The sequence below is a fragment of the Acomys minous genome, assembly GCF_964271855.1.
Source record: "Acomys minous genome assembly, chromosome: 14".
NCBI classification, from domain to species: domain Eukaryota; kingdom Metazoa; phylum Chordata; class Mammalia; order Rodentia; family Muridae; genus Acomys; species Acomys minous.
In genome coordinates, this window is record NC_140496.1 from 17,845,638 (window position 1) to 17,870,985 (window position 25,348).

Below are 25,348 nucleotides of genomic sequence, written 5' to 3' on the forward strand. Positions count from 1 at the left end.
CTTACACCTTACTAACCCTGCTGAAATTAATTTCTGGGTCTCTCGTGCTCCTGGAAATGCCTTTTCATTTTTTATTGCTCAGTGCTGACATTTCATAAAATCAAAACATTCAGAAATTTCCTTCCTGGCTCCAGCGCTGACATCCTGTCTCCATGAACCTCTGGAGCTCTCTCCCCACTCAGATGCCTGCTGCTTCGTTTTCCTTCTGTCTCGAAGATTCTCTCCCTTCTTTGAACATTCATTCTCCCTGCTCCAAATGGGAACCCAAGTTTGGATATTCAATCCACCAATATTACTCTGATGTAAAAACAAACAAACAAACAAACAAACAAACAACCCACAGTGGCCCTCAGCCCTGCCATGAGCGTTCCCCTTTGTGCCAATGCCTTGTCTTTCCTCAGCTCCATGGTGAGTGAACAACTGCAGTTCACTTGTCGGTCAGGTGACCCACTAGAAGGAACTCACTTTGCATTTTTAAGTCTAATGCTATATGCTAATTGCCCCAATATTATCTTACTATTTGTGGAACTTTCTAGCTCCTTCTGAACAAGAACAATGAACAAAGAAACTTCGTGGCTAATGCTGACCCTTTCTGGATGCGCCCACACGTCCATGACAGGCAGTAAAAACGGTGAGAAAGGTCTCCTTCAAAGGGGCTGGCTTTGTTTTAAGGAAGGGCTTATTTTGGCCCACAGTTTGAGGGTACGGCCCATCATGGCTGGGACATTAGGAGCTTGAGGTGGCTGGCCACATTGTGTCCACAGTCCTGGGGCAGAGAAAGATGGCTGCGGTTCAGTTTGTTTTCTCGGTTGTATTCCATCTGGTTTATAGAATGGTGTGGCCCATATTCAGGATGCATCTTCTAAGCTCAATGAGCTGATAAGTCCCAGTACACACATGAAAACAAATAGTGCCCATAAGATCATTTCTCAAACGTCTTGCTCAGTAGGCATTTAAAATGCAAGAATAGAGTTACATGTGCATTTAACTTCCTTGATTGACTTGGAAAGCGGGACTCAGTGTTACAATAATTTGATACAATATGTGTATCAAATAAAAGAGTTGCATCTTGATTCTCCAGTTACATGTGTTAAGTGGGACTCAAATGGTCAGCTTTCCAGCCAATCTCGAATTTGCAAAGAGACAAGCGTGTCTAACTTGGAATCACAATTTTGCAAGTGTTTCCCACAAGCTCACGTTCTCACCAGTGTGTTCACTGTGTTCCTTACCCTGCTCCATCTTTACCTTTGTAAAGTCCTTTCAACACCCCATCCCCTTTAAAATAGAAAAGTGAGCCAGGCGGTGATGGTGTATAGATAGCTTTAATCCCAGCACCTGGGAGGCAGAGGCAGGCGGGTCTCTGTGAGTTCTAGGTCAGCCTGGTCTACAGAGCACGTTCCAGGACAGCCAGGGCTATACAGAGAAACCCTGCTTGGCGGTTTGGGGGATGAATTGAGGAAATTCGATACTTGGACTTATCTGACACAGTCTACTCTGACAATCCCACCTGAGAACAGGGTAACAGTTTCCACACATGCTTGGGTTCTTCTGGAAGATGACGCAGAGCAGGTTCTTTAGGAGAACAAAGCCCACGCGAGTATGTTAATGCTTCTGAGAGACGCACTGGGGGTCTTATCAAGCTCTTCTGTTTGAGTGAACGTCAAGGCCTAGTCCCTTCATAATGAGACATGGGAACAATAACTTAAAGTGGAGCTCGGACATGAAGGGACTTCCTTTGTGCTTGGCAGCACAGACATCTTCAACCATCCCATCATTCCTCTTATGCAACAGGAAGAGTTGCTCTAGTCCTGACTACTCTAGGAGCTGAAGTTTAAAAAAAAAAAAATCATTGGAGCCCATGAGTTTAAAAAAAAAAAAAAAGCCCAGGAGATTCTGTCCCCCAAAATAAGCAAGCAAAAAGAAATTCTTTTTCACAGAAAATGAAAGCATGCCCTCAAAGTCAAATTTAGTCTGTTTTAAAGGAGATTCATTTAAAATGTGTGTGTGTGTGTGTGTGTGTGTGTGTGTGCTTGTGTGTATGTATGTATGCACACATGCATGCAGATGTCCACAAAGGCCAGAAGAGGGCATCATATCTCCCTGAGGCTGGAGAGGCAGGACTTTGTGAGTCTGCATATGGGTCTGGGAGCTAAACCCTTATCTTTTGCAAAAGCAGCAGGCATGCTTAAGTACAGAGCCATCTCTCCAGCCCTCAGTGCCAAATTTCTATCACTGATCGATCTACCAACAAAAATCTTTTCTACTACTCACCACAGAGCCAATCAGCAACAAAAACCTTAGCTACCTTTATACAAATGTCAACTATCTCAAACAGTAATGATTAAAAAAAAAAACAAAAAACAAAACGGAAGTCTAAATGATGACAAGTAAACTATCCTCATTATTGTTGAGAGAAAAGACCAAACTGACACAGGGCTTGCAAAAATACCGACTGCTCAATTACTTCAGCTGGGACAAGGTACTGTGAGTCAAGTAACGTTCTGATTTTCAAAATAATGTCCATAAAAGTTCCTAGGAGAGAGTGCTGTGAACTGTCCATCTGGCAGAGGCAGTGTCACAAAAGGCACTTTTTGTCTTGATTTCGTCTTCAGCCCAGACACACAGAGCTCCATGGGGTTCTTAGCTAGTGGAGGTGGCCATGTGTGATGACCAAGCTTTCTCTCGTTCCCAGAAGGGAAAGCATTTTGACTAGTTTAATGAGCAACCTTGCTATTTCTAAGGCTTCTCCCGACCTCTCTCCACCCACACTGGTTCTTCCACACAATAGTGAATGTTCTGGTAAGACGGCCAAAGAGTAGGCTTAGGACAAAGACCCCGAAAGGAGAATCCCAGTGAAGAAGGCTACAGGATAGGCGGCTGAACCAACAGGGTTTGCTAAGGCCTGTTCGCTCTCAGCAGATCTGTGTCCTTGGGCCTCTTCCTGGTGTCTGTTTCCAGGGAGTCAGCACCATTGCGAGTCACGGCTAATGATCCGCTGTGCAGGACAAAAAGCAGTGCATCTTCCTTCTTGTCAGTCATCTGGACTTGTACCCAACCTGGTTCTGCCGAGCTTGCCCGCTACGCCAAATGAGGAAAAGGGCCAAGTAAACTAAATCTGAGCTGTGCTCTCCAAGTCTGAATTGCTAGAGCAGCACGTTTCTCACGGGCTTAAATGACATCGGAGTGCACGTTAGTATGACTTGCATGGTGATGAAGGGATGATCAAGTTTCTCCTCCTTTGGATATGCCTCAGCTTCCCTCCAGTGGCTGGCTTAGGTCTACTCTGATGGAGGAGATATGGGGTGAGAGGAGCAGGAATGTTGGGCCAGCTCAGACACTTCAGGCGGGCAGCTAGTGCTAGTTGGGAAAATATCTTTAAAAATTCAGACCTTTCTTTCTGAGAAAATACCAAGTGTTCCATGTTCAGAAAATTGCTGTGTCTTCAAAGTGTGACCTTAGCCAGCAGCACCCTGGTTCAGAGATGGCTACATCTGTGCTGAGGCCTCGAAGGATCCCTAGACGCCCATGGGGAGCAAAGGCTTAATTCTCTCTTTTTGCCCTGTGATCGTCTCTCACCTCTCAATTTTTCAGAACTGAATTTTTTGTCTTTTGTATTTCTCTCTTTCAGGGAGACCCAGGAGACTCAAGTAGAGGAAATAACAGAATGAGACCATCAAAGTTCATCCCAGACATGGGCCACCTGGCATAACTGAATTTGTATTTATGAAACAGTCAAATTCCATTTGCTTTTCTGGAAGGCACAAAGCATGCATAATAGACTCAGCTTGGCAGGTTCCTTCTGAAGATGGGAAAATATCTCATATAGGAACAGGCAGCTTGACAAAGCAGTAGTTTAGAGAACCCCATGCCTTCCCTGGGAAGCAATACGTGGAGAAAGCCAAGCTAATGACATTGAGATATAATCAAGATATCTTATGTCAAGATATTATCAATGGCATCAAGATATTATTAAAAAGAATTGGTATATGAGAAAGTTGGAGTCAAGAGTTATGTCTCCTATGTTCTAATGAGGACACAGTAATCCTAATTGCTTGTAAAATATCAAAAGAGAATTAACTACAGTTTTACAAAGTTCCTTTTGGTCTTCTGTTTCCTGGTCATTCTAGGTCCTTGGTGTCTCCTCTCTTCTCCCACCAAAGGACACTTCTAAATCTCACAAATGACCAAGTCCTAGCTCCTCATCAGTAGAGCAGTAGCCAGCCTCCCCTCCGTCCAGGTCTCGAGGGAAGCAGGAGACACAAGCAGGCCTGGAGCCCTTCAGCTGTTCATGTATTAAGACTCAGGAGTCCCAAGTCTAACTCCTCAAAGTTCAAGCAGCAGACCGGATGGCCATGCCTATGGCCACGTTTCACAAAGGGTGGGCATGAGAAAAAAGGTTTGCTAAGACACGAGGCCTGTCTTAGTTACTTTTCCATTGCTGTGACAGACCACCACAACTAAGGCAACTTATAGAGGAAAACATTTGATTTGGCTTATGCTTGCAGAGGGCTAGTGTCCGTGACGACGGAGCCAAGATACGGCAGATGGAATAGATGAAGGCTCCACATCTTGATCCACAAGCAGGAGGCAGAGAGCACCCTGGGAATGGCAAGAGTCTTCTGAGACCTCAAAGCCTACCCACAATGACACACCTCCTCCTACCAGACCACACCTCCTAATCTTTCCAGTTTCACTCTCTGGGAACCAAGTATCCAAATATGAGCCTATGGGGGCCATTCATAAAACCACCGAAGGGCCAAATGGTGAGAGGGTGTTGTGACACTGTGAGAACGTGCTACTGTAGAATTTGAGGTCTTTCATTTCTCAAGGATTGATCCAAACAACTCTTCATATGATAAGATCAATAAAATGAGGTTTAAATCCAAACCCATCAGCACCTCTGGGCCATTTAGGGACAGGCCTGATATCCTGATCTTGAATCTCCTTGCTTTAAATGGGAAGAGCCTCTGAAACTGGAACAATGGTCTCATAAAGTACTCACTATGCAGGGCACACAGCCCACATGCAGGACTAAGCCAAACCTTAATATTAGCTGCTGTCTCTGAAGAATGAAGATGCACAGATGTCAACCTGGTAAGATCATATTTCTTATTTCTATTCAGGCCCCAAGGCATTAGGTTTTTTTGTTTGTTTTTGTTGATTGTTGCTTTCCCCTCCCCACCCCTTTTACATTTATCTCACTTGAGCATGCTGTCCTTCCTCCACGGCTACAGCAGAGCAGCCAGCCCATCAGAAGGGAAAGCTGGTAGAGCACGGCTGAGACTGGTTATCAGGTCAGCTGGTGCCACTGCTCACTCCTAATCTCTTCTGCTTCTGCTGCAAGATCAGCTCAGGGCAAGAAGCTGTCTAACTGGGATCAACCCATAGGAAAACGGGTCATCACCAACACAGAGCTGAGCTGCCGGAAAGGAAGCAGCGGCCATTTGATATAACTGGCCCGACGGGTGAACAGCATTCAGAAGAGAAGTTCAGCAGACAGTGGTTCGGTGCTCGGTGGGTCTTCTCTTTTTCCTCCCACTCTGACGTCCCAGCATCTCCTTTCTTCCTGGGGCCCCTTGGGGTCGGTGCATGGAGATGCTCTTGTAGGCTCTAACCTTGCCCTTTATCCTGCCATGCTTAGAATTTCCATCTGGTTTTCATGTCTTCAATAAGGACCTCTGTACTATCCTTGTAAATCTTGCTTCCGGTTCTGAATTCTCTGGACCCCTTCCAGCCCCAATTTTAGTTCTACGTTTCTGAAGTTTCCTGGACATCAAATTTTACATGCTCAAAGCCACACTCACTAGTATTTTCTGCCATCCATCCATTTATCCATCCGTGCATCCACCCACCCATTCATTAGCCTTGGGCCAGGCACTGGGGATGAGGATAAGGCATTTCCTGGTCTAATGAGCTCAGAGTGTGACTCAAAGTTAAAGACTTAGAAATTATGAGTGACTGATTCCCAATACTCATAGTTCATTGGTATAAAATGAACCCGAGGCCAAGGGAGATTAGTTGGTTAGTTTACGTCACATTTAATATTTGCAGAGCCAAGACCAGTTTCTATCAAAGATGTCACAATTCCTCCACTCAACCAATGAGACCCATAACCCTTACAGTATCTTAGTCTCTACGATCAACCAAAACGCATGCCGTGCCTTCCTTAGCCCATGCCTCATATCTGCCATCTCCTCCCCCTTTCCTTTCTAACCACCCCTGGGACTGCTCCAGGTCACTATTACTCTCATGGAGTCACCCAGATCTTGGCTGCAGACTTGTTTATCCTGTCCCGTGTCTTCCATCACCTTCCATCGACTGACCTGTGCCGTCCAACTCTCGCTCTATGCACACGTGGGTGTCAGGGTAAACTCCCTACTCCCTGTGAACATACCACTCAGATCCTCACCAGCACCGGTTAAGCTGAGGCCTTCAGAACGGGTATTTGATGGGAGGGATCCGGTCACGCATGGGGAAGTGCTGTTTGAACTCTGCCACTTGGACAATCACCTTCTCTTTCCACATAGTTTCCCACAAATACATTTGACCCCTGAAGTGCTTTAGCAAGGAGCACACATTACCATCCCTCAGTGTCTCCAGAAAAGCACAGCGAGAGACACAGAGCTGTAGGCTGCACGTGACAAGCCACCTTCCCTCTGCTCACCTTCCCAAGTGCTCTGCTCACTCTGTTCTGCCCACTGTTGTTCAGCCTGCTGTGAACAGGATGCTTCCGTTTCCCCTGGCTTCCATGATTTCTCTAACCGGGAACACTCTCCTCCCTATCCACTTAATTAAACCTTAGCCTTTCTCCAGTGTGCAGGTCTGATTCCTTCTCCTGTGAATCCTTTCCAAAGCTCTCAGCTGAGATTTCCGTAGCTCGTTAACCAGCTTCAGAAAGCCAGGATCTCTACAGGAAGAAACTCAGTTGCTATGAAGCTAGAGAAATGGCAAGATTTTCCCATAAAACCGCTTTAAAAGTAAATGTAAAGGTGAGACCACAGTAGACGCACACATACAGAATGATCAGCTCTTCAAGCAGGAGATTTAAGATCAATAAATCACTTACCTTGAGAACGCAAATATGACAACTATAGATAGTCAACAATATGCACCATACTTAAAAACAAAAAAGAGAGCTACCGCACACCCATGTATGCCAGTACCCAAAGGAAATGAAACCAGCACACACAGAGAAGCCTGCACAGCCACGTTCTCTAAACACTAGTCACAACAGCCCAGGCGTGGGATCAGCCTGGGTACCCATCCACAGATAAACACATAGAGAAAATAAGGTATATGCATACAATAGAGGATTATTCACCCATAAAGAATAATATAGGTCATTTATATGAAAATAGACAGAACTAGAGGTCACCATGTTATGTGACATAAGTCAGAAGGACAGTAGCGACATGTTCTCTCTCACATGTCCAAGGTAGGATAACCCCAAAGGCGACCTGAGAGTGGTAGAAATGGCCGACAGGGAAGGTGAAGGGCCCAGGGAAGAGGGACAAAGGCAGGTGAGAGGGCAGTTAGGAGAGTAGGTATGGTTGTAAGCATGATGGATGGTCACATCATAGTGAAATCCATTGATACGTACAATTAATATGTGTTAATAACTATAATTTTTTTTAAAAAATCTACCACTCCTGACACTGAGAGCTGCTGTCTGATCAGAAGTACTGGAGGAACACACCAGCAGGGTTCCATCCCTTCATGCTCACTTATAAAAAAAGGCCAAGAGCCCATTAATGAAAACTATAATGAGAAGAAAACCCAAACAGTGAATGGAAAAGGCGAAAGGGATCATGGGTCTCACGAACACCACTAAAAGTGGAAATGAAATTTTCAGAGTTTCATTAGGGTATTATTTTCTATATAAGGTAAACAAACTGGCTTATTTCCTTTGAAAGTACCATTTCTGTGTGTTACTACTTAAAGAAAATGTCCAGTGGTGGCAGTGCCAACTCTGAGCCTCACCAGGATTAGGAAGCACACCAGAGACTGCGCTTTAACACACATCCCCAGCTCTGGCTTAGGAGAGGGAGGCCCGGAGAAGATTTCAGATCATTCTAGCATCCCTGCTTCCACCTTGGGAATGGGCAGGACTTTCCCGTGGATGGGACCCAACTCCTGCCATCTACACATTCCCAGTCCCACTGCCACCCACGGCCGGAAATTGATGAGGATCAAGCTGAGCAGTCCTCACCATGGCTGTCCACTGCTCGCTGGGAAGAACACTGGCCCTTGGGGACCTCGGCATGTCTGAAATTGCCTTGGCTGGCTGCTTGCTCTTCCCACTAAGCCCAGCCACTTGCTTGCTTGGTCCAGTAGCCCATCCCCTGCCTTTCCCACATCCCCAACTTTTACCACTCTTTCATTTTGGTTCTCATCCTGACACAGCCTCTTGTTGGCCTCACCCTACAACGTTTGGAGGCCCCTCTGTTGTTCTGTGCCTTGGAGAATTTTTCTGACATGACAGAAGGTTCAGCCTCAACCTCTATCTCCAGCTTTATTTCCCATTTAACTGCCTGGCTCTTGGGATCTTGCATGAAACCTTCCATATACACTGGTGATTTTGTTCTCTCCAAGTCCTGTCCTGCGAGACTCACTCAAGATTTCTTTCAAGAAGCTCTCTTTAACTTCTTGACTGTGGTAATGGCCTTATCCCTGACTTAGTCTCCAGTGGCTCACACAGTGGGTCACACAAAGCCTCCATCCAGAGGATGCCTCCGAGGAGAGAGCGCTTTGTTAGGGATTCACAGCAGAGATAGAGCCTATTGCTTCTCAAACTTACTCAGCCATGGAAAGCCGGATGCAAGGACAATGCTCTGCTAAGACAGTGGCACTTCCTACAAATCTTCTCTCCATCTGGCCTGAATAGCAACAGTGAGGCAATCAGACGGAGTTTGGGTTTTTCTCAACGCCTGCTGTAGTTACTATCCTTACACCATTCTGTGCCTGTTAAGTGGGATGCAGTGAGCAGGAAGCTGGTAGCTTAATACATAGCACACAACAAATAGAAAAGCTTTTAGCAGAGCTGGAAAGGGGCAGGGTGCTACGGATCACTGTTCAAACATGAAAATCTGAGTTCAAACCTCTAGCATCCATATAAGAAAGCTAGGCATGACCATGTGCGCCTGTAACCCCAGCACTAGGGAGCAGAGATTGGTGGATCCTGTAAGCTCACTAGCCCCTGGTGTAGCTGGACCAGTGAGCTTCAGGTTTGGTTAGGAATCCTGCCTTGATAGAGGAAGATAATTAATAACACCCTCCTCTGAGGACACATGCATAAAATGTGCTCTTACATATATATGAGGTACACACACACACACACACACACACACACACACACACACACACACCACACAGCTGCTTAAAAACTTTCTCCTCAAAAGGATGCATTATTTTTATCTATGGCATGTTATGTGTGTGGACCACACGCATACAGGTGCCTATGAAGACAGAAGAGGGAATAAAATTCCCTGGGACTATAGAGTCCCAGGACATTGGGAACAAACATGGGTCCTTTGCAAAAACTGTATGTGCTCTTAAGCTCTGAACCCTCTCTCCAGGCCCCTACTTTCATGTGGAGGCAACAGGGAACCGTGGACTGCGGAATCCGTCCACTGCAGACAGCACTCGGTAGCCTGTGAAGTCTAGGACTCCATCTGCTCTGTCCGTGGGTGCCTGGTGCACATGGTAACCGGTTCAGACCAGGTAATCAGTAACTGTTTATACTAAGTGAATTGAGGACAAAGTCCTTTTCAGTCCTGGGTGATTTTGCCTACATGGAGACATCTAAAAGTGTCCGAAGACAGTTTTGGTGGTCATGGGGGCAGGGCATCTAGTGAGTGAAAGCAAGCATCCTCACATCATGCACAGGACAAACAATTATGCACCTGCCACATCAGTGGTGCTCCTCTATGGTGCTCCTCTATAGTCAGACTAATCTGGGCTAGATTAACAACTATGGACACCAGATGTTTGGCCTTAAGCAAATTATGAGGCTTAAGTACTCGTACTCCTTCTTTCCCTCCTTCCTTTTTTAATTTTTATTTATTTATTTATTTATTTATTTATTTATTTATTTTTAGAGGAGGGCTTTTCAGAACAGGGTTTCTTTGTGTAAGCTCTGGATATCCTAGAACTCACTCTGTAGATCAGGCTGGCCTTGAACTCAGAGATCCACCTGCCTCTGCGCCCGAGTGCTGGGATTAAAGGCGTGTGCCACCACTGCCTGGCATCAATTTTTATATTAGGTTTTTAATTATATCTTTCAGGGTTGTTATAAGGTAGCATATACACAAATGACACGTCCTTAGCAATCTGCAGGAAGCAGGAACCACTGTGACTGTTGCACAGAAAAGTGTGGCCTGCCAGCCTTACTGCCACCAACCTTCAAGCAACGCCTCACACCAACCATGGCCTTGTGCCTCGGGACGTGCTGAGTCAGCCTCAGAGCGGAGGAGTAGAGCTGCAGCAGCCCCTCACCCCGACTTGTGTTCACCAGATTGCATTCAGGTGCTCACCAGGGGCTCGAGCGTGAAAATGTGATCCAGGAAGAGCATCCTGTTTCCTTGGACCAGCTTCCTCTGGTTCTCAAAGGTGCGGGAGATGATGGAAAGGCGTTCTCGGAGTGACGCATCCAAGAGGCAATCCTCAAGGAACTCCATGGTTTGATTCTTTTCCTCCTCGTTCAGATCATCACAGGCCCTAAAGGAAGTGAGGAAATGTGAGGCTCACCGTGGGACTCTGATGAGGAATTGCTTCCAGGCCTCTCTCCCAGGGACATCATCCTACATCTCCCCAGGGTGGTCCCTCCTTGTCCTGAAAAAGCAATGAATGAGCGGGGTGGCCTTGTTTTGCCTTTTCAGAACGTTCAGAGGTCAAATTAGATGATCTCTTGTCACCCCCTCCCAGAAGTCCTCTGGGATTTCTTTCCAGTATGTATCTGGACAAATATTTCCTTCTAGATAATTGTGTTTTCCAGGCTTGTTTTTAAATTATTTAACATCTGCCCTGCCTCTCACATAGCAAGGGTGACTCTGTTCCTGTAAAGCTTGCCTTGCTTTAACTCTCTCCTAGCTACTAGTTAGCTAGGGAATAGAGTGCAGCGCTGGTGAGGGCTGGGTTTAGATACTGATTTCACGATCTATTTCCTAGCTTTGAGAGTCTGGGAGCTGCCTAGTTCCTCTAAACCTCAGTGCTTGTTTGTTCCCATAATATAGTTGATGGGAACAGTTTCTAATGTAAGAGCTAGGGCTTAAAGGTGACCCAGGTCCTGGGTAAGTTCCTCGGACAGAGCTGGTGCTCCACTGGTACCATCTTTTGCCTATCCTGAGCATTTGCATAGTCTAAGATGCCAAGCTTGTATGATGCTTGGGACACACCTGAAGATGTCTCCTTGACCCACTCTCTAGCTCTCACTGTCTACCATGTGAAAGAATGGTGTCTTCCAGCCCTCTCCTTGTTGCCCTCACTTTTTAAGATTGCCTTTCGCCTGGGCTCTGTAGACTGGCCTGTGCTCCTGCTAGACACTTGCCACTGGTCCCAGCACCGGACTGCTGTGACCCCAGTGACAACAAATACTTAGCAAGTGAGTACAGAGTGAATATCTGAAGTCACTGGGTTCCTAGCTCTCAGCCCCAGCTTTCTACATGACCTTAAATAAACCAGAGGCCCCATTTTATCAAATGGCTTTTTTAAGATAAAGTTGGCGTTCCGTGCCCTTTGCCTATATATAACACAAGGACATTAAACAAATGGACTCGTATTCTGGATCCAAGAGAGGATGCAGCCTGCATTTCCCTTCTACTTCTAGGTGGGAAACCGTATCCAAGGTAACCAGCAGTGGTCTTCCTGGGCCACTAGCCACATCAGCTTGGAGACAACGGGACCCAGTTCTTTTTATTGTGCTGGTTGGAAACTATCTGAAAGGCTTACAAGTGGCACATCATTTGTGTGGTGCTTTGAATGAGACTAGCCCCCATCGACTCACATGTTTGAATGCTTGGTCCCTGGTTGGTCAAACTGTTTGGGAAGGACTAGGAGGCATGGCCTTGTTGGAGGAGGTGTGTCACCGGGGACAGTGTTTGAGGCTTCAAAAGACTCATTGTTCCCAGTGTGCTCTCAGCTTTCAGCTGCCCCTGCTTATATGCCTTCCTACTACTCCAGTGAACTTTAACCCTCTGGAACTGTAAGCTAATTAAAACCTTTTTTTTTTTTTAAATTATTAAGTCACCTGTTTGTGGTGTTTTGTTACAATAGAAAATTAATATAATTTGAAACAAGAAACTCCACTTGCAGTAATAAATTTTAAAACAATCACAGACAGAAACAAAGATAGAGCTATATTGACCTTCTTTAAAGTATGGGGAGGTAAAGCAGGTAAATTATATGTAAGGGCGTCAGGTACCCTGGACATAGAGTTGGAGATAACAGTGAACCACCATGTAGATTCTAAGAACCGGACCCTGGTCCTCTGCAAGACTCATGGAGACATCTCTCCAGTCCCCTTAGCAGAGTTTTCTGAAGATAAAAAAATCGAGTTACAAAATGTCCTGTACAGAGAAACCCCCATTTTTATCTTAAAAATAAGCAAAAGAAAAGAGGGGGAAAGCATTGCAAAGGAATATTTTTAAAGATTCTAAAATATTCCTAGGTTGCCTCTGGGTTATACAATTAAAACTGATTTTATCTTAATCTTTGATGTAATTTTAAGAAAACAATTTTAAGAAAAAAATTAATGTATTCACTGCATGTTTCTTTTAAATTAGAAAGCAAGTTGAGTTAAAAATCCAGCATGGCTGGGCATGGTGGCACATGCCTTTAATCCCAGCACTTGGGAGGCAGAGGCAGGAGGATCCCTGTGAATTTGAGGCCAGCCTGGTCTACAAAGGGAGTACAGGACAGCCAAGGCTACACAGAGAAACCCTGTCTTGAAAAAAAAATCCAGCATGAATCAGTTCTCAGACTGAAGCACAGAAGACTTTCCCACAGTGCCTAAGATGCAAACACTGGCACGAAGGAGTCCAGGGCTCCCTCACCAGACGAGGCATCGGGAGAGGATGTAATGCAACAGAGCATCTTGCATCAGCAAGAGCAATGGTTTAGATACCCACACCTTGCCTTAAAGGGAAGGGCCTTAAAACAGCCTAATAAAAAGGGAGAGGATGGGATGCAAAATACCACATTGAGCCATTGAAGTACCTATTTTCTGAAACAATAGATATTCCGTGAGAGGAGATGCATTAAAAAGACACATATGAACATAGTCGAGCGGTGCCCAGGAAAGCCTGTGGGGATAGGGGATGGGTGTAAGAGAGTGAACACAGTGTCTCGTGTCAGGGACATCTGTGATGATTAGAAGGCTACAATGAACTCAACTCTCCCACCAGAAAATGAAACAGAAATCCGCATATGCTGTTCCTTTTCTAGGTGCCCCAGGATCCGTAACAGCCACAACAGGGGAGGAGGAGGAGGAATGCACCATCCCAGATGCCCTTCTCTCTGCCCTCAAGGAGGCACTGGAGGCATAGCTGAGAGTCTGCAGAGGGGAAATGCGATGACCCTGAGCCACACCGATGCCCACGCCATCTTGTCTTGTTCATAATGGTAGCTTCCTGCCTCGGAGATGGCTCAGTTTTATAGTTTAGGAGATGTCTCATGAGGAAGCCTCTTTTAAAAGGCCATCCTTATTTTCCAGTGAGTATTTGAATTTCACCTATTTTACAAATAATCTGGTGGTCGTGCTAACCCATGGGCTTCGGATAGTGAGTACAGGCCAGCCCTTGCAGTGACCTCTGAAAGGTGGTGCAACGGGAAGTAGTATTAAGCAGGTAAGACCTAGAATCCCTAGGAATTCAGTTTAATATGTATGGGAATTTGTACCCTCATTGGGTGTGGCCCCAGGCCATGGGATGGGGTCCTGGACTGAATTAAAAGGAGAAGGTAAGAGGAGCCCAACAGCTAGTCACCCTGTGCCTGACTGCCGAGGCAGTGTGACCAGCTGCCCCGCGCTTCTCTTCTCATGACTCCCCAGTCATGATGCAGTGTACCCCTGAACCAGTCATGACGCAGTGTACCCCTGAGCCGTGGGCCAAGACAGACTCTCTTAAATTGAATTTGTAAGGTATTTTTTTTTTTACAACAAGACAAGTAATGAATAGACTCAGTAGCTGGATGTTGAAGAGACTAAATCACAAGTTCCATGGCCTTCAGAGTGGGAGAAACCATCCCCTGTCCCATATAACAGAATAATTGGAACTAAAGGGGCCATTGGCTTCAAGCAGACTGTGTGACCCTAGATAAGGAGAGACTGTGATGATGTCATAAACAGAGGACTAAAGGCCCCTGTCCTGCTTACAAGGTGACAGTTAAGTCTTAAGAGTTTTGCTCTTTTCCTTTTTTTTTTTTTTTTTGGTATGACGTCAGGGAAGGAGCTCCCAAATATAACAGAAATCAAACTTATTACAGTAACCCAGGTGGCAGGCTCAAATATCAATTAAGATTGAATTAACTAAAGAGATGTGCCATTTCCTGCACCTGACTGCCGTGAAATGCATCCCTGCTACCCACAGTGTGGGTCGTCCATTGAGGATGCTGTCATGTCCTGAGCAAATGCAGAATTAGCACCACCTGCTCTTGAAACAATGGCTGTGATCCTGCTGGAGACACTGGGAGTGACGAAGAAGCCACACCGAGCCTCTGAGTACAGGGACCTGAGGAGTCTGAGAGGAGCTCGCGGAGCGTGTTCAGCAGGACACAGCTGAGGAAGAAAGAAAGGATGCAGCTTTTCTGAAGAGAGTAATGTCTTCTCTAGCTGCAGAGGAACATCAAGAAGTAGAACAAAAAGGTGATTTTTAAAAAAGGGTCCTTAATTTCAGATTCTGAAGGCATTTTCTTTTTTCTTTTCCCTTCTTCTTCTTCTTCTTCTTCTTCTTCTTCTTCTTCTTCTTCTTCTTCTTCTTCTTCTTCTTCTTCTTCTCCTTCTTCTTCTCCTTCTCCTTCTCCTTCTCCTTCTCCTTCTCTTTCTTCTTCTTCTTCTTTTTAGAAGAACAATTTTAAAGCTCTGAATGTCTGCTCAGAGGAAGGGCTATCTTCAAGGCCAGAGCCTGGAGCCTGGGAACAGCCCCAAGTTTCTAAGACCAGACATGTGTCCTAGGGTCCCAACACACTAAGACAGGCAGAAAGCAAGGTTACTCTCCTGGAATCCAAAGCATGAACTATTTCCTGGGGCTGAAATCTCTCCACTGGGAAAGGAGAGGCCCACGTCTTAGGTCACCACGATTCTATGGGCAAGGTACCATAGAGAGGGAGGAGACCCCACTTGTTAGAAGTGGTAGCATTTTCACAGTGACTTTTGAGCAAGCTTCAGTGCTTGCAGATGAGAATGCCTCAGCGTACGGTGGAGGCCACTTTGCAAATAGCCAGCCGAGGGATACGGCCGAGGGATACCAGAGTCTCAGATACGAAGTTACACTAATGTTCCATCTTAGGTCCTTGGGATGCTGAGAAGAGAAGTTTTATTCTCTGGAAATGTGTCTCTGACTAAAGATAGGTTCTCTCTATGCCGAGCTTAGGAACAAGGTTCTCAACCTTGCTAATGCCATGACCCTTTAATCCAAGTCCCTCATGTTACGGTGACTGACCTCCAAACCATAAAATTATTTTGTTGCTACTTTATGGCTATAGTTTTGCTACTGTTATGAATCATAATGTAAGTATCTGATATGCAACCCTTGGTGGGGGGAGGGTCACGACCCACAGGTTGAGAACAGCTGCTCTACAAGTTTAAACTAGAGATACTGATGGAGGAAGGGGGGGCGGATAAGAAAGAAGCTGCTGTGCCCCCCATTGTGAGCAGAAGCGTCACATATCCAAAGGATTATGTCAGGTACAACTGCACAGGCCTTGCTGGAGAACACAAGAGGGGCACTGTATGGCTGGTTAATAATCTTGTCACTGCTTTGGGGGACGGGGTGGGCAGACAGCTGCTCTGTGCGCCAATCATGTGTGGCCCGAGGGCAGAACCCCAGAACGTGAGAATGTGCGACAAAGCAGACCACAGCCACTGCACAACATGCCACCATCCGCCCTCATTGCTTAGAGAGGCACGTACAGCTCTGAGGGGGCGGGGCTTGTTTTGGAGAGAAGAGACATTTGTTGGCAGTTATTTCAGAGACAAGACTGCAAGCAGAGAATGATCATCTGAAAGTTGAGGCATGCTTGGGACTGCACTGAAGAACAAGAAAGGAAAACGGGAGGAGGTCAGGCAGAACGTGGCCGAGTCCACCCTCCAAGATGCCCCTTGTCATCTGGTGCTTGAAGAGGAGGGGAAGAAAGCAGGGTGGCATTCAGTAGTCTCTTAGGTAAGTCCATCTATTTGAGGGAAAAAAATAAGTCATGCTGATATACGTCACCCAAAGAAGAAGTGGAGCTAATCCTAGTTAGAGATCTAAAGCCACTTTTCTAGTCGGCTATTTAGAAGCTTGGCATGGCCCTGGATGACACTGTGACCAGGGCTGGGATAACTGTGACGTGCAGCTGTGGAGAGCTGGCTGATGCTTCTGGCCACATACCTAGAAATAATGTGGACCGACAACACATTGTACTTTGTGCAGGTGTTATATGTACCTCATATATATATGAGAGAGAGAGAGAGAGAGAGAGAGAGAGAGAGAGCCTCATTCAGCCATAAAAATAAAAAAGAATGCAATCGCAGCATTTGCAGGGATACAGACGGAACTGGACTTCATCATGCTGAGTGAAATATGACACCTCACAAACACAAATGCTGTGCATCTTCTCTCACATGTGGAAGCCACGCAAAGGGATATGAAACTAAAATGGCAACTAGTGGGATGCTGAAAAGAAAAGGCAGGAAAACAGGAGAGCAACGGAGGCTGAAAATGACCCAGGTTCACTATATACGTGTCTGGAAAGCAAATGTCATAAGAAAACTTATTTTATACAATATACACACAGAGAAAAAGTGGGCTGGGGATGGGAAGGTGGCTCGGTTGATAGAGTGCTTGCCATGCGAACATGAGGTCTACAGTCCACTGCCCTAGAACCCACGTAAAAAACTAGGCATAGGATGCGTGTCGATAGCCCCAGTCCTGGGCATGTGGAAAGAGGAGAACCTCTGGAGAATGCTGGCCAGTCCAGCCAAACTGGATCAACCTCTGGTTCTGCATATTCATGGACACACACACACACACACACACACACACACACACACAGAGAGAGAGAGAGAGAGAGAGAGAGAGAGAGAGAGAGAGAGAGAGAGCCATGGAGATAGCTCACAGTTGGTAGAGTGCCTATCTAGCAAATACAAAGTCCTAAGTTGAATCCCCAGTACTTGATAAAACCAGGCCAGGCAGCATATACTTGCAAACCCTGCTATGAGGAGGTAAGAGGCAGGAGGGGTAGGAATTCTAAATCATCCTTGACTACATAGTGAGTTTGAGGCTAGCCTGGGATACATGAAGTCTTGTCTCAAAACAAAAAAAAGACACCCTATCAGCCAAGGAAACAATAAATACACATGTATATATCATATACATCCATCCATAAATACATACACACACGGCTCTACCATGGCACGCAGCTCTGACTCTAGCTTTAACTGTGCTTGGCCGTGCCAGTCCCTACTCCGTCAGCTGCGGAGTTGGGGCAAAGGGAGCAAGGGGAACGCTGCTCCCTCTGCCTGTTTAAATGCTGCATTTCCTTTGAAGACTTTCCCCCATTTTTATTAGCATTTATTCACTGTAGACATGAGTAGACTTCATTATAATGTTCCATGTGGTTATGTAAAAGCACATAATCATTGGTATTTCTAAACCATGCGGTCTAGGGAGGTTTGTAGGAAGAAAACACTTTTCTCTGCACAGGGGTGATCCTGTGATGGAAGCTCATCGCCTAGACGACCGAACTTCTGCCCGTTGTGCCCAGTCATTGTCCTGGGTCTTTCTGGTTCATTAGTGACAGTGCGCTAAGGGACTTCTGTCTGTTCTCCAGGGTCCTGAGACTATTATTTTTATTCCGCACTAACTTGGTTTTAAGCAGAGCCTTAAAGCTTCCCAGGGCTAATCTTCCTGGAAATGGGGAGGCAGAAGCTGAGGTGAATTGCAATGAGAGCAGCAGAAGTGTTAATCCAGAGAGGTCGGAGAGAAGACAGTGAAAGCACAGCAAGGATGGGGTCCGACAAAAAGAAACATCCAGAATGTAACCATGAGGCGGGGAGCTAGAGGCCAGCTGATTTTATATCTTTCTAGTCTCTGTTGCTATCTGAAGTATCATTTTTTAAAAAGCAAACTATTAAAGATCCCACTAAAAAATCATTATTAAATTACATGGTCCAGAGAGACTGGGCAGTGTTGTGGAAACCAATAATATAAAAATCATTACATTTAAATCCTTCATTTCCCTCACTCTTCTATTTTCTGGAAACAGCTTTGTCATACACGCGCACACACACACACACACACACACACACACACACACACACAAAGAAAAAAACCAACATTGATGCCATCCCAAAACATTGTTTTTGGGACTCATTGTAAGAGCTAATAAATTTGGTCAGGGCTATGAAAAGGAACACACACATACAGGTTAGTGTTTTAAAAACAGCAAAGACCATCACATTTTTTAATTGGTTAAATCTTTAGTTATTGCTACACTATAACCAGGTTAAGTTTCACTGAACATCTACAGCACTGGATATTACAAAGCTCCCAAAGGGCACCCCACACTGGAGTCAGTGTGTCAAGATTGGCCATTGTTTGTGGTGCTTAAGAAGTTGCTATACATACACAGGGGGAGGAGGTCCCCCTCAGTCACAGTCACACGGGAGGGGAGTAGGGGGAAAGCGGGAGGGAGGGGGAATGGGAGGATACAAGGGATGGGATAACTATTGAGATGTAATATGAATGAATTAATTAAAAAAAGAAGTTGCTATAAAAAACAAAACAAAACAAAAAACCCCATCACTTCCCACCCCTCACCCCACTGTATCCTTGCATTGCTGCACAGAGGTGGCTTCTGTGACAAACCTGTGTTTTTCTTTGTCCTCCTCTTCTTGGGTAGCAAATATCTTCCACTGGAAATGGGCGATGATATTAGTGCGATTGTGAATGGTTATGGTCCGCTGATTGGACAGAGAGATGTAGGTTTTCTCCATGGTCAATGAGTTCTTGTCTAGTCTTATGTTCACATCTATGGCAGTTCCGTAGAGACACACGAAGACCATCTCACCTAGGAATTCACAAGGCAGAAACACACTTTAAGGTGTATTCTAGGATGGGGAAGATGGCTCACTTGATAAAGCATAAAGACCCGAGCTCAGTTTCTCAGAACTCTGGTGCTGGGAGGAGACAAACGGGTTCCTCAGTGCTCATTGGCCAACCAATGTAGCCAAAAGTGAGACCTGGGCTCAAAAAACTAAGGTGGACCGAGGATGACACCTGACACTGATCCGTGGCTTGCACAGACACATACATACATGTGTGTCCACAGACATAAAAGACTAATTCTAGAATGATACTTCTGGCCTTAAAAACAACAACAACAACAACAACAACAACAACAACAACAACAACAACAACAAAAGCTGGGCATGGTGGTGCACGCCTTTAATCCCAGCACTCGAGAGGCAGAGGCAGGTGGATCTCTGTGAGTTCAAGGCCAGCCTGGTCTACAAAGTGAGCCCCAGATGCCCAAAGCTACACTGAGAAACCCTGGGAGGGATAGCAAGTTACCAAGAGAAGACTCGATATCCTAAGAGCATATATAGGGGGAGGAGGTCTCCCTCAATCACAGACATAGGGGAGGGGAGAAGGGGGGAAGTGGGAGGGAGGGAAGAATGGGAGGAAACAGGGGAAGGGCTAACAATTGAGATGTAATACAAATAAATTAATAAAAAAATTAAAAAAAAGAAAAACCAATAAATAATTAAGTACTAAGATTAAGTTAGGGAATGTAGAGCAAACATTACATAGTTTATTCTCTGCAAGTCCATCAGTACAGAGTCAGATATGATCAGAAAATGTAATTATTGCTCTTGGTTGAAATTACAGGCAATTAAACTATCTTCTTTGGCCATTTGGGGAAAATATAAATCACACAAAATATAAATTGTTAAGGAAGGTCCTCTAAGGAGTTTCTTCTTCGTGAATATTTTTCAGGTGTACAGCCTGGCCAGGAGGACCATGCCTTTCAGAATTATAAACACCCGCCTCGTCTTTAATTCCAGCACAATCTATGGTCTAGTTGCCTGTAGACGGGAGCCTAGCACAGCTGTTCTCTGAGAGGCTCCACCCAGCAGATGAAACAATGCTGAGATGCCCCATTCCCCCCTTTGGAATGACAAAGGGTAACCAAGCCAATGTATATTACAAGTATCGATTTGCTTATTGATTTTACAGGGGGCTATAATTAAGAGATTGCTTTGAGTCTCAGAAGAGACTTTGGGGTATTAAACTGTGTTGAGATTGTGAAAGACTACGGGGATTTTTGAAGTGATATTACTTGTATTTTGCTTTATGATATAGCCACAAGCCTACAGGGGCCTGGGAATGGAATGTGTTGCTTTGAGTAAGAACGGCCCCTAGTTCCTCGTTTTTTTTTGAGAAGGATTAGGAGGTGTGGCCTTGTTGGAGGAGGTGTGTTACTGGAAGTGGGCTTTGAAGTTTCAAAAGTCCACACCATTTCCAGTTAGCTCTCTCTCTGCCTCATGCTTGTGTCTCAAGATGTAAGGTCTCGCTGCTACTCCAGCATCCCCCCCATCCCCCCACCCCCACTTGCCTACCTACCACCCTGCTCCCTGCTGTGATGCCCAAGGACTCACCCTCTGAAATTATAGCCTTGGTCATGGTGTCTCATCACAGCCATAGAAAAGTAACTAAGACACGGTGGTGGGTGTAGGGGTGGGGTGGGGAGGTGGATGGGGGGGGTGGAGAGGGGGTAGGGGGAGCAATAGCTCATCTTTTGTCCCCAAACTGTTAGACTACTTGTTTTTTTTTACATGCATTTGCCTAAAGATAACCTTTCAAAGGGTCCTCCACAGCCCAGCTATCTAAGAGGCACAGGATGGAAGTGGTGGCACACTTGTGGGCCTAATGTTAGCTTGGGCTCCCTGCTCCTACTCTGGTTCAGCTTCCGGGGTTGAGTGTTGCAGTGCAGGTTAGCCAGAATCCATTTATTATGTCCCAGGATAAGTAAATTTTGTGGAAGGTCTCATTACATTTTGCCAGGTTTACCACTATCCCTCACGCAAAGCCAAACATGAAAAAAAAACAAAACTAATTTTCCAAAACTAAATGTGAAGCTGGCTGTGTACACAACACATTCCCTACTGTGGCTTCAGAACTTGGAGACAGGGGGTGATGTGGATGTAGGACGTAAGATACATGAGGGGGGCCATGGAGTCTCAAGGGAACACGGTGATGGAGAAGAGTGAATGCTTCTCACATCTTGGTCACAGCAGAGTCAAATTCACCTCTGTCACATGCATACTGCTCAGTCAAACCCCCCCCCCCCATCAGCACTCTCTGCTTAGGAAGCTGAAAGGGAGCAACCGGAGCTCGCCAGCTCTGTGAGCTATTTTTCTTGTCACTATGACTAAATACCTGACAGGACAGAACTGAAGTGAGAAAGGGTTTCCTTGTAGTTTGGAGGGGGATATGGTCCAAATGGTGGAGACGCATAGAGGCAGGATTAGAAACCACTGGTCACATTGCATCCACAGCCAGGAGTCAGAGACCCCAAAGGAGGTGACGCTGGGTCATAAAACCCCAAGACCTGCCCCTGGTGGTCCCCTTCCCCTAGGGAGGCTCCTAATAGTTCTATAGCCTTTCCCAAATGCCAGCAGCATCTGGGGATCATGATGTTTTATCTATCTAAAATATCTATCTAAAATTAGCTATCTAAAATAAATAAATAAATATTACATGCATATATATATATATAAGTCTCTGTATAAATATGCATACATAGTTTAAATGAAATTGTCTCATCTGGGCTGATAATGCCCCCCTCCACCCCGGGAGACAAAGACAAATTAACAAAACCCCAACACCAGGCATGAGAAGTCCTCTCTTGACTTATTGATCAGGGCTGTCCAAGAGATTACAAACCATTACAGACTACTGTTATTACCCTTGGCTGCCCCCGGAAGTAAAAGGCAAGTCCCTATTGTTGAAGACACCATGTGCTTCAGATGCAAGGGCCAGGAGCCCCTGAGCTGGAACATGATGGGAATGCCTTCTCCCTGAGGACTAACTTTCATGGTACCAGAAGGCTCCATGCCAGTTTCCAAAGGAGGGAAGCAAACAGCCTCCTACCCAGCTAGGACATCCAGAACCACACCAGTGACCAGCGTGACATGATAACCCTCATGGAAAAGTAGAGGTGTGTGCACATTCATGGTGACCAACAGCTCCCTAATTAGACATAGGGGTTACTCAGCAATAGAGAAACCATACCTGGTGCTGGTAACCTAGTCAACTACCCAGGACTAGTAAAGCCACGGGATCTTGAAAGAGAACCTATATCTGCCACTTTATGAAGCCAGCATAATCCCTAACTATATTCCAAATATTTGTCTTTGTACCCACAGATATGTGCAGTCCTCACTCTTCATCAAGGAAACTTCTTTTTGCATGAGATGGAACCCATTTACATAAAGCCATGACCAATGAAAAGTCAGGAGTCCAAGCCCAGTAGAGGCATTTATAAAACAGCTTCCATACCTAAGGTCCAGGGAACATGATGGAAGAGGGGGCAGAAAGGCTGTAAAAGCCAGAGGACCAAGGACTTTGCTGTGAGACTGTGTGTCCTAGCAATGTCAGAAGCTGCACCCATAAAGCCTCACCAGTATGACTGCCCAACGAGAAAGTGAACTAGGACAATACAGACATGCTAAGGTGGACAGGGGTGTAAGGTGGACAGGGGTGTAAGGTGGACAGGGGTGTAAGGCGGACAGGGGTGTGAGGTGGACAGGGGTGTGAGGTGGACAGGGGTGTAAGGTGGACAGGGGTGTAAGGCGGACAGGAATGTAAGGTGGACAGGGGTGTAAGGCGGACAGGGGTGTGAGGTGGACAGGGGTGTAAGGTGGACAGGGGTGTAAGGTGGACAGGGGTGTAAGGTGGACAGGAATGTAAGGTGGACAGGGGTGTAAGGCGGACAGGGGTGTGAGGTGGACAGGGGTGTGAGGTGGACAGGGGTGTAAGGTGGACAGGGTGTAAGGTGGACAGGGTGTAAGGTGGACAGGAATGTAAGGTGGACAGGGGTGTGAGGTGGACAGGGGTGTGAGGTGGACAGGGGTGTGAGGTGGACAGGGGTATAAGGTGGACAGGGGTGTAAGGCGGACAGGGGTGTGAGGTGGACAGGGGTGTGAGGTGGACAGGGGTGTGAGGTGGACAGGGGTGTAAGGTGGACAGGAATGTAAGGTGGACAGGAGTGTAAGGTGGACAGGGGTGTAAGGTGGACAGGGGTGTGAGGTGGACAGGGGTGTGAGGTGGACAGGGGTGTGAGGTGGACAGGGGTGTAAGGTGGACAGGGGTGTAAGGTGGACAGGGGTGTGAGGTGGACAGGGGTGTAAGGTGGACAGGGGTGTAAGGTGGACGGGGGTGTAAGGCGGACAGGGGTGTAAGGCGGACAGGGGTGTAAGGCGGACAGGGGTGTGAGGTGGACAGGGGTGTAAGGCGGACAGGGGTGTAAGGCAGACAGGGGTATAAGGCGGACAGGGGTGTAAGGCGGACAGGGGTGTAAGGCAGACAGGGGTGTAAGGCAGACAGGGGTGTAAGGTGGACAGGGGTGTAAGGCGGACAGGGGTGTAAGGCAGACAGGGGTGTAAGGCAGACAGGGGTGTAAGGTGGACAGGGGTGTAAGGCAGACAGGGGTGTAAGGCGGACAGGGGTGTAAGGCGGACAGGGGTGTAAGGTGGACAGGGGTGTAAGGCAGACAGGGGTGTAAGGTGGACAGGGGTGTAAGGCAGACAGGGGTGTAAGGTGGACAGGGGTGTGAGGTGGACAGGGGTGTAAGGTGGACAGGAGTGTAAGGTGGACAGGGGTGTAAGGTGGACAGGAGTGTAAGGTGGACAGGGGTGTAAGGTGGACAGGGGTGTAAGGTGGACAGGGGTGTTTGGTGGACAGGGGTGTAAGGTGGACAGGGATGAGACCATGAGGCCACAACCCTACACAAAGAACTACAGGCAACGAAGGAATGCTCAGAGTGGGAGAAAGAGTCTTCCCCAGGGAAGGGCCTACTGATTGGTTCTCCAGTACCAAATGGCCAACCCTGAAAACACACATACAAGTAATATACTGACTGAGCAGGTTATATTTAGGAATGCATATTCATATACACACATACACACACACACACACACACAGAGAGAGAGAGAGAGAGAGAGAGAGAGAGAGAGAGAGAGAGAGAGAGAGAGAGAGAGAGAGAGAGACATGTAACAACAATTAAAGGGGGAAAGGCAATGAATCTGAAATGGAGGAAGAGAGATACAAGAGGGTGTGGAGGGAGGAAAGGGAAGTGGGGAATGATATAATTACATTATAATCTCAGAAATAAAAAGAAATGCCTTCTAGGCTGGAGTTACAGCTCAGGGGCAGGCTTTGTGTGTCTAGCACACATAAGGCTTCGGGTCCCTCTATCCCCAGGATGAAGTCCTCTAAGGTCCCTTCAAGTCCTAACACCTAAGGATGTAAGAATCTTCCCTGTAACTCACTGCCAACAGCCAAAGATTCCAATTCTAAACCATACAATAAGGCACAGAGAAAGGAAAATTGGGTCTGAAAAAGCTTATCCTTGACTCTTCAGCCATGTTAAAATATTTGCTTTATTTACACCTGTGTTTTTAAGCATTCTAATTATAATGATGTATGATAATTATGATAGCCATACAATGGAAGGAAAAATTCATGCAGACAAGTTTGAGCAGACCCATAGGGCAGATATTATTTAGGTGTGCCACTTGCCAAGTGTATCACACTCACTCAATTGCTCACTATGCTATTCTTTAGTGTTCCTTTATTATATTTTATGGAGATAAATAAAAAGGAAATCCTCTGTAGGTTTAGAAAGTATGCCGAAATAAAACATACAAATGGCTGGTGAGCTGCCCTGTGAAGAATTAGCATTATGCTTATTCGATGTGCTAGTGTATCGAATAATAACCCATCATCTTGCTTGGGGGGAGGGAAGCCTACCTACCACCGTCTGGCTCCTAGGCTGAAATATCTCCTCTGTAATAAGAGATATAACACTCTAAAAATGCTGAGTAAGCCCACAGCTCCGTTCCCTCACTCTGCCAGTGGTGAGTGTCACC

At 46.1% G+C, this 25,348-nt stretch overlaps 1 protein-coding gene across 8 annotated transcripts in view; it reads right to left on the reverse strand.

Annotated features, from left to right (window-relative positions):
• Positions 1 to 25,348, reverse strand: part of HYDIN (HYDIN axonemal central pair apparatus protein) — a 346,689-nt gene that overhangs the window by 238,153 nt on the left and 83,188 nt on the right. For all 8 annotated transcript variants that reach the window (XM_084757699.1, XM_084757700.1, XM_084757698.1 and 5 more), the window contains 2 exons: positions 19,062 to 19,263; positions 10,533 to 10,716 (listed from right to left, as the gene is read on the reverse strand). In XM_084757699.1, coding sequence (XP_084613825.1) covers positions 10,533 to 10,716; positions 19,062 to 19,263 — 386 coding nt within the window. The remainder of the gene's footprint in view (positions 1 to 10,532; positions 10,717 to 19,061; positions 19,264 to 25,348) is intronic.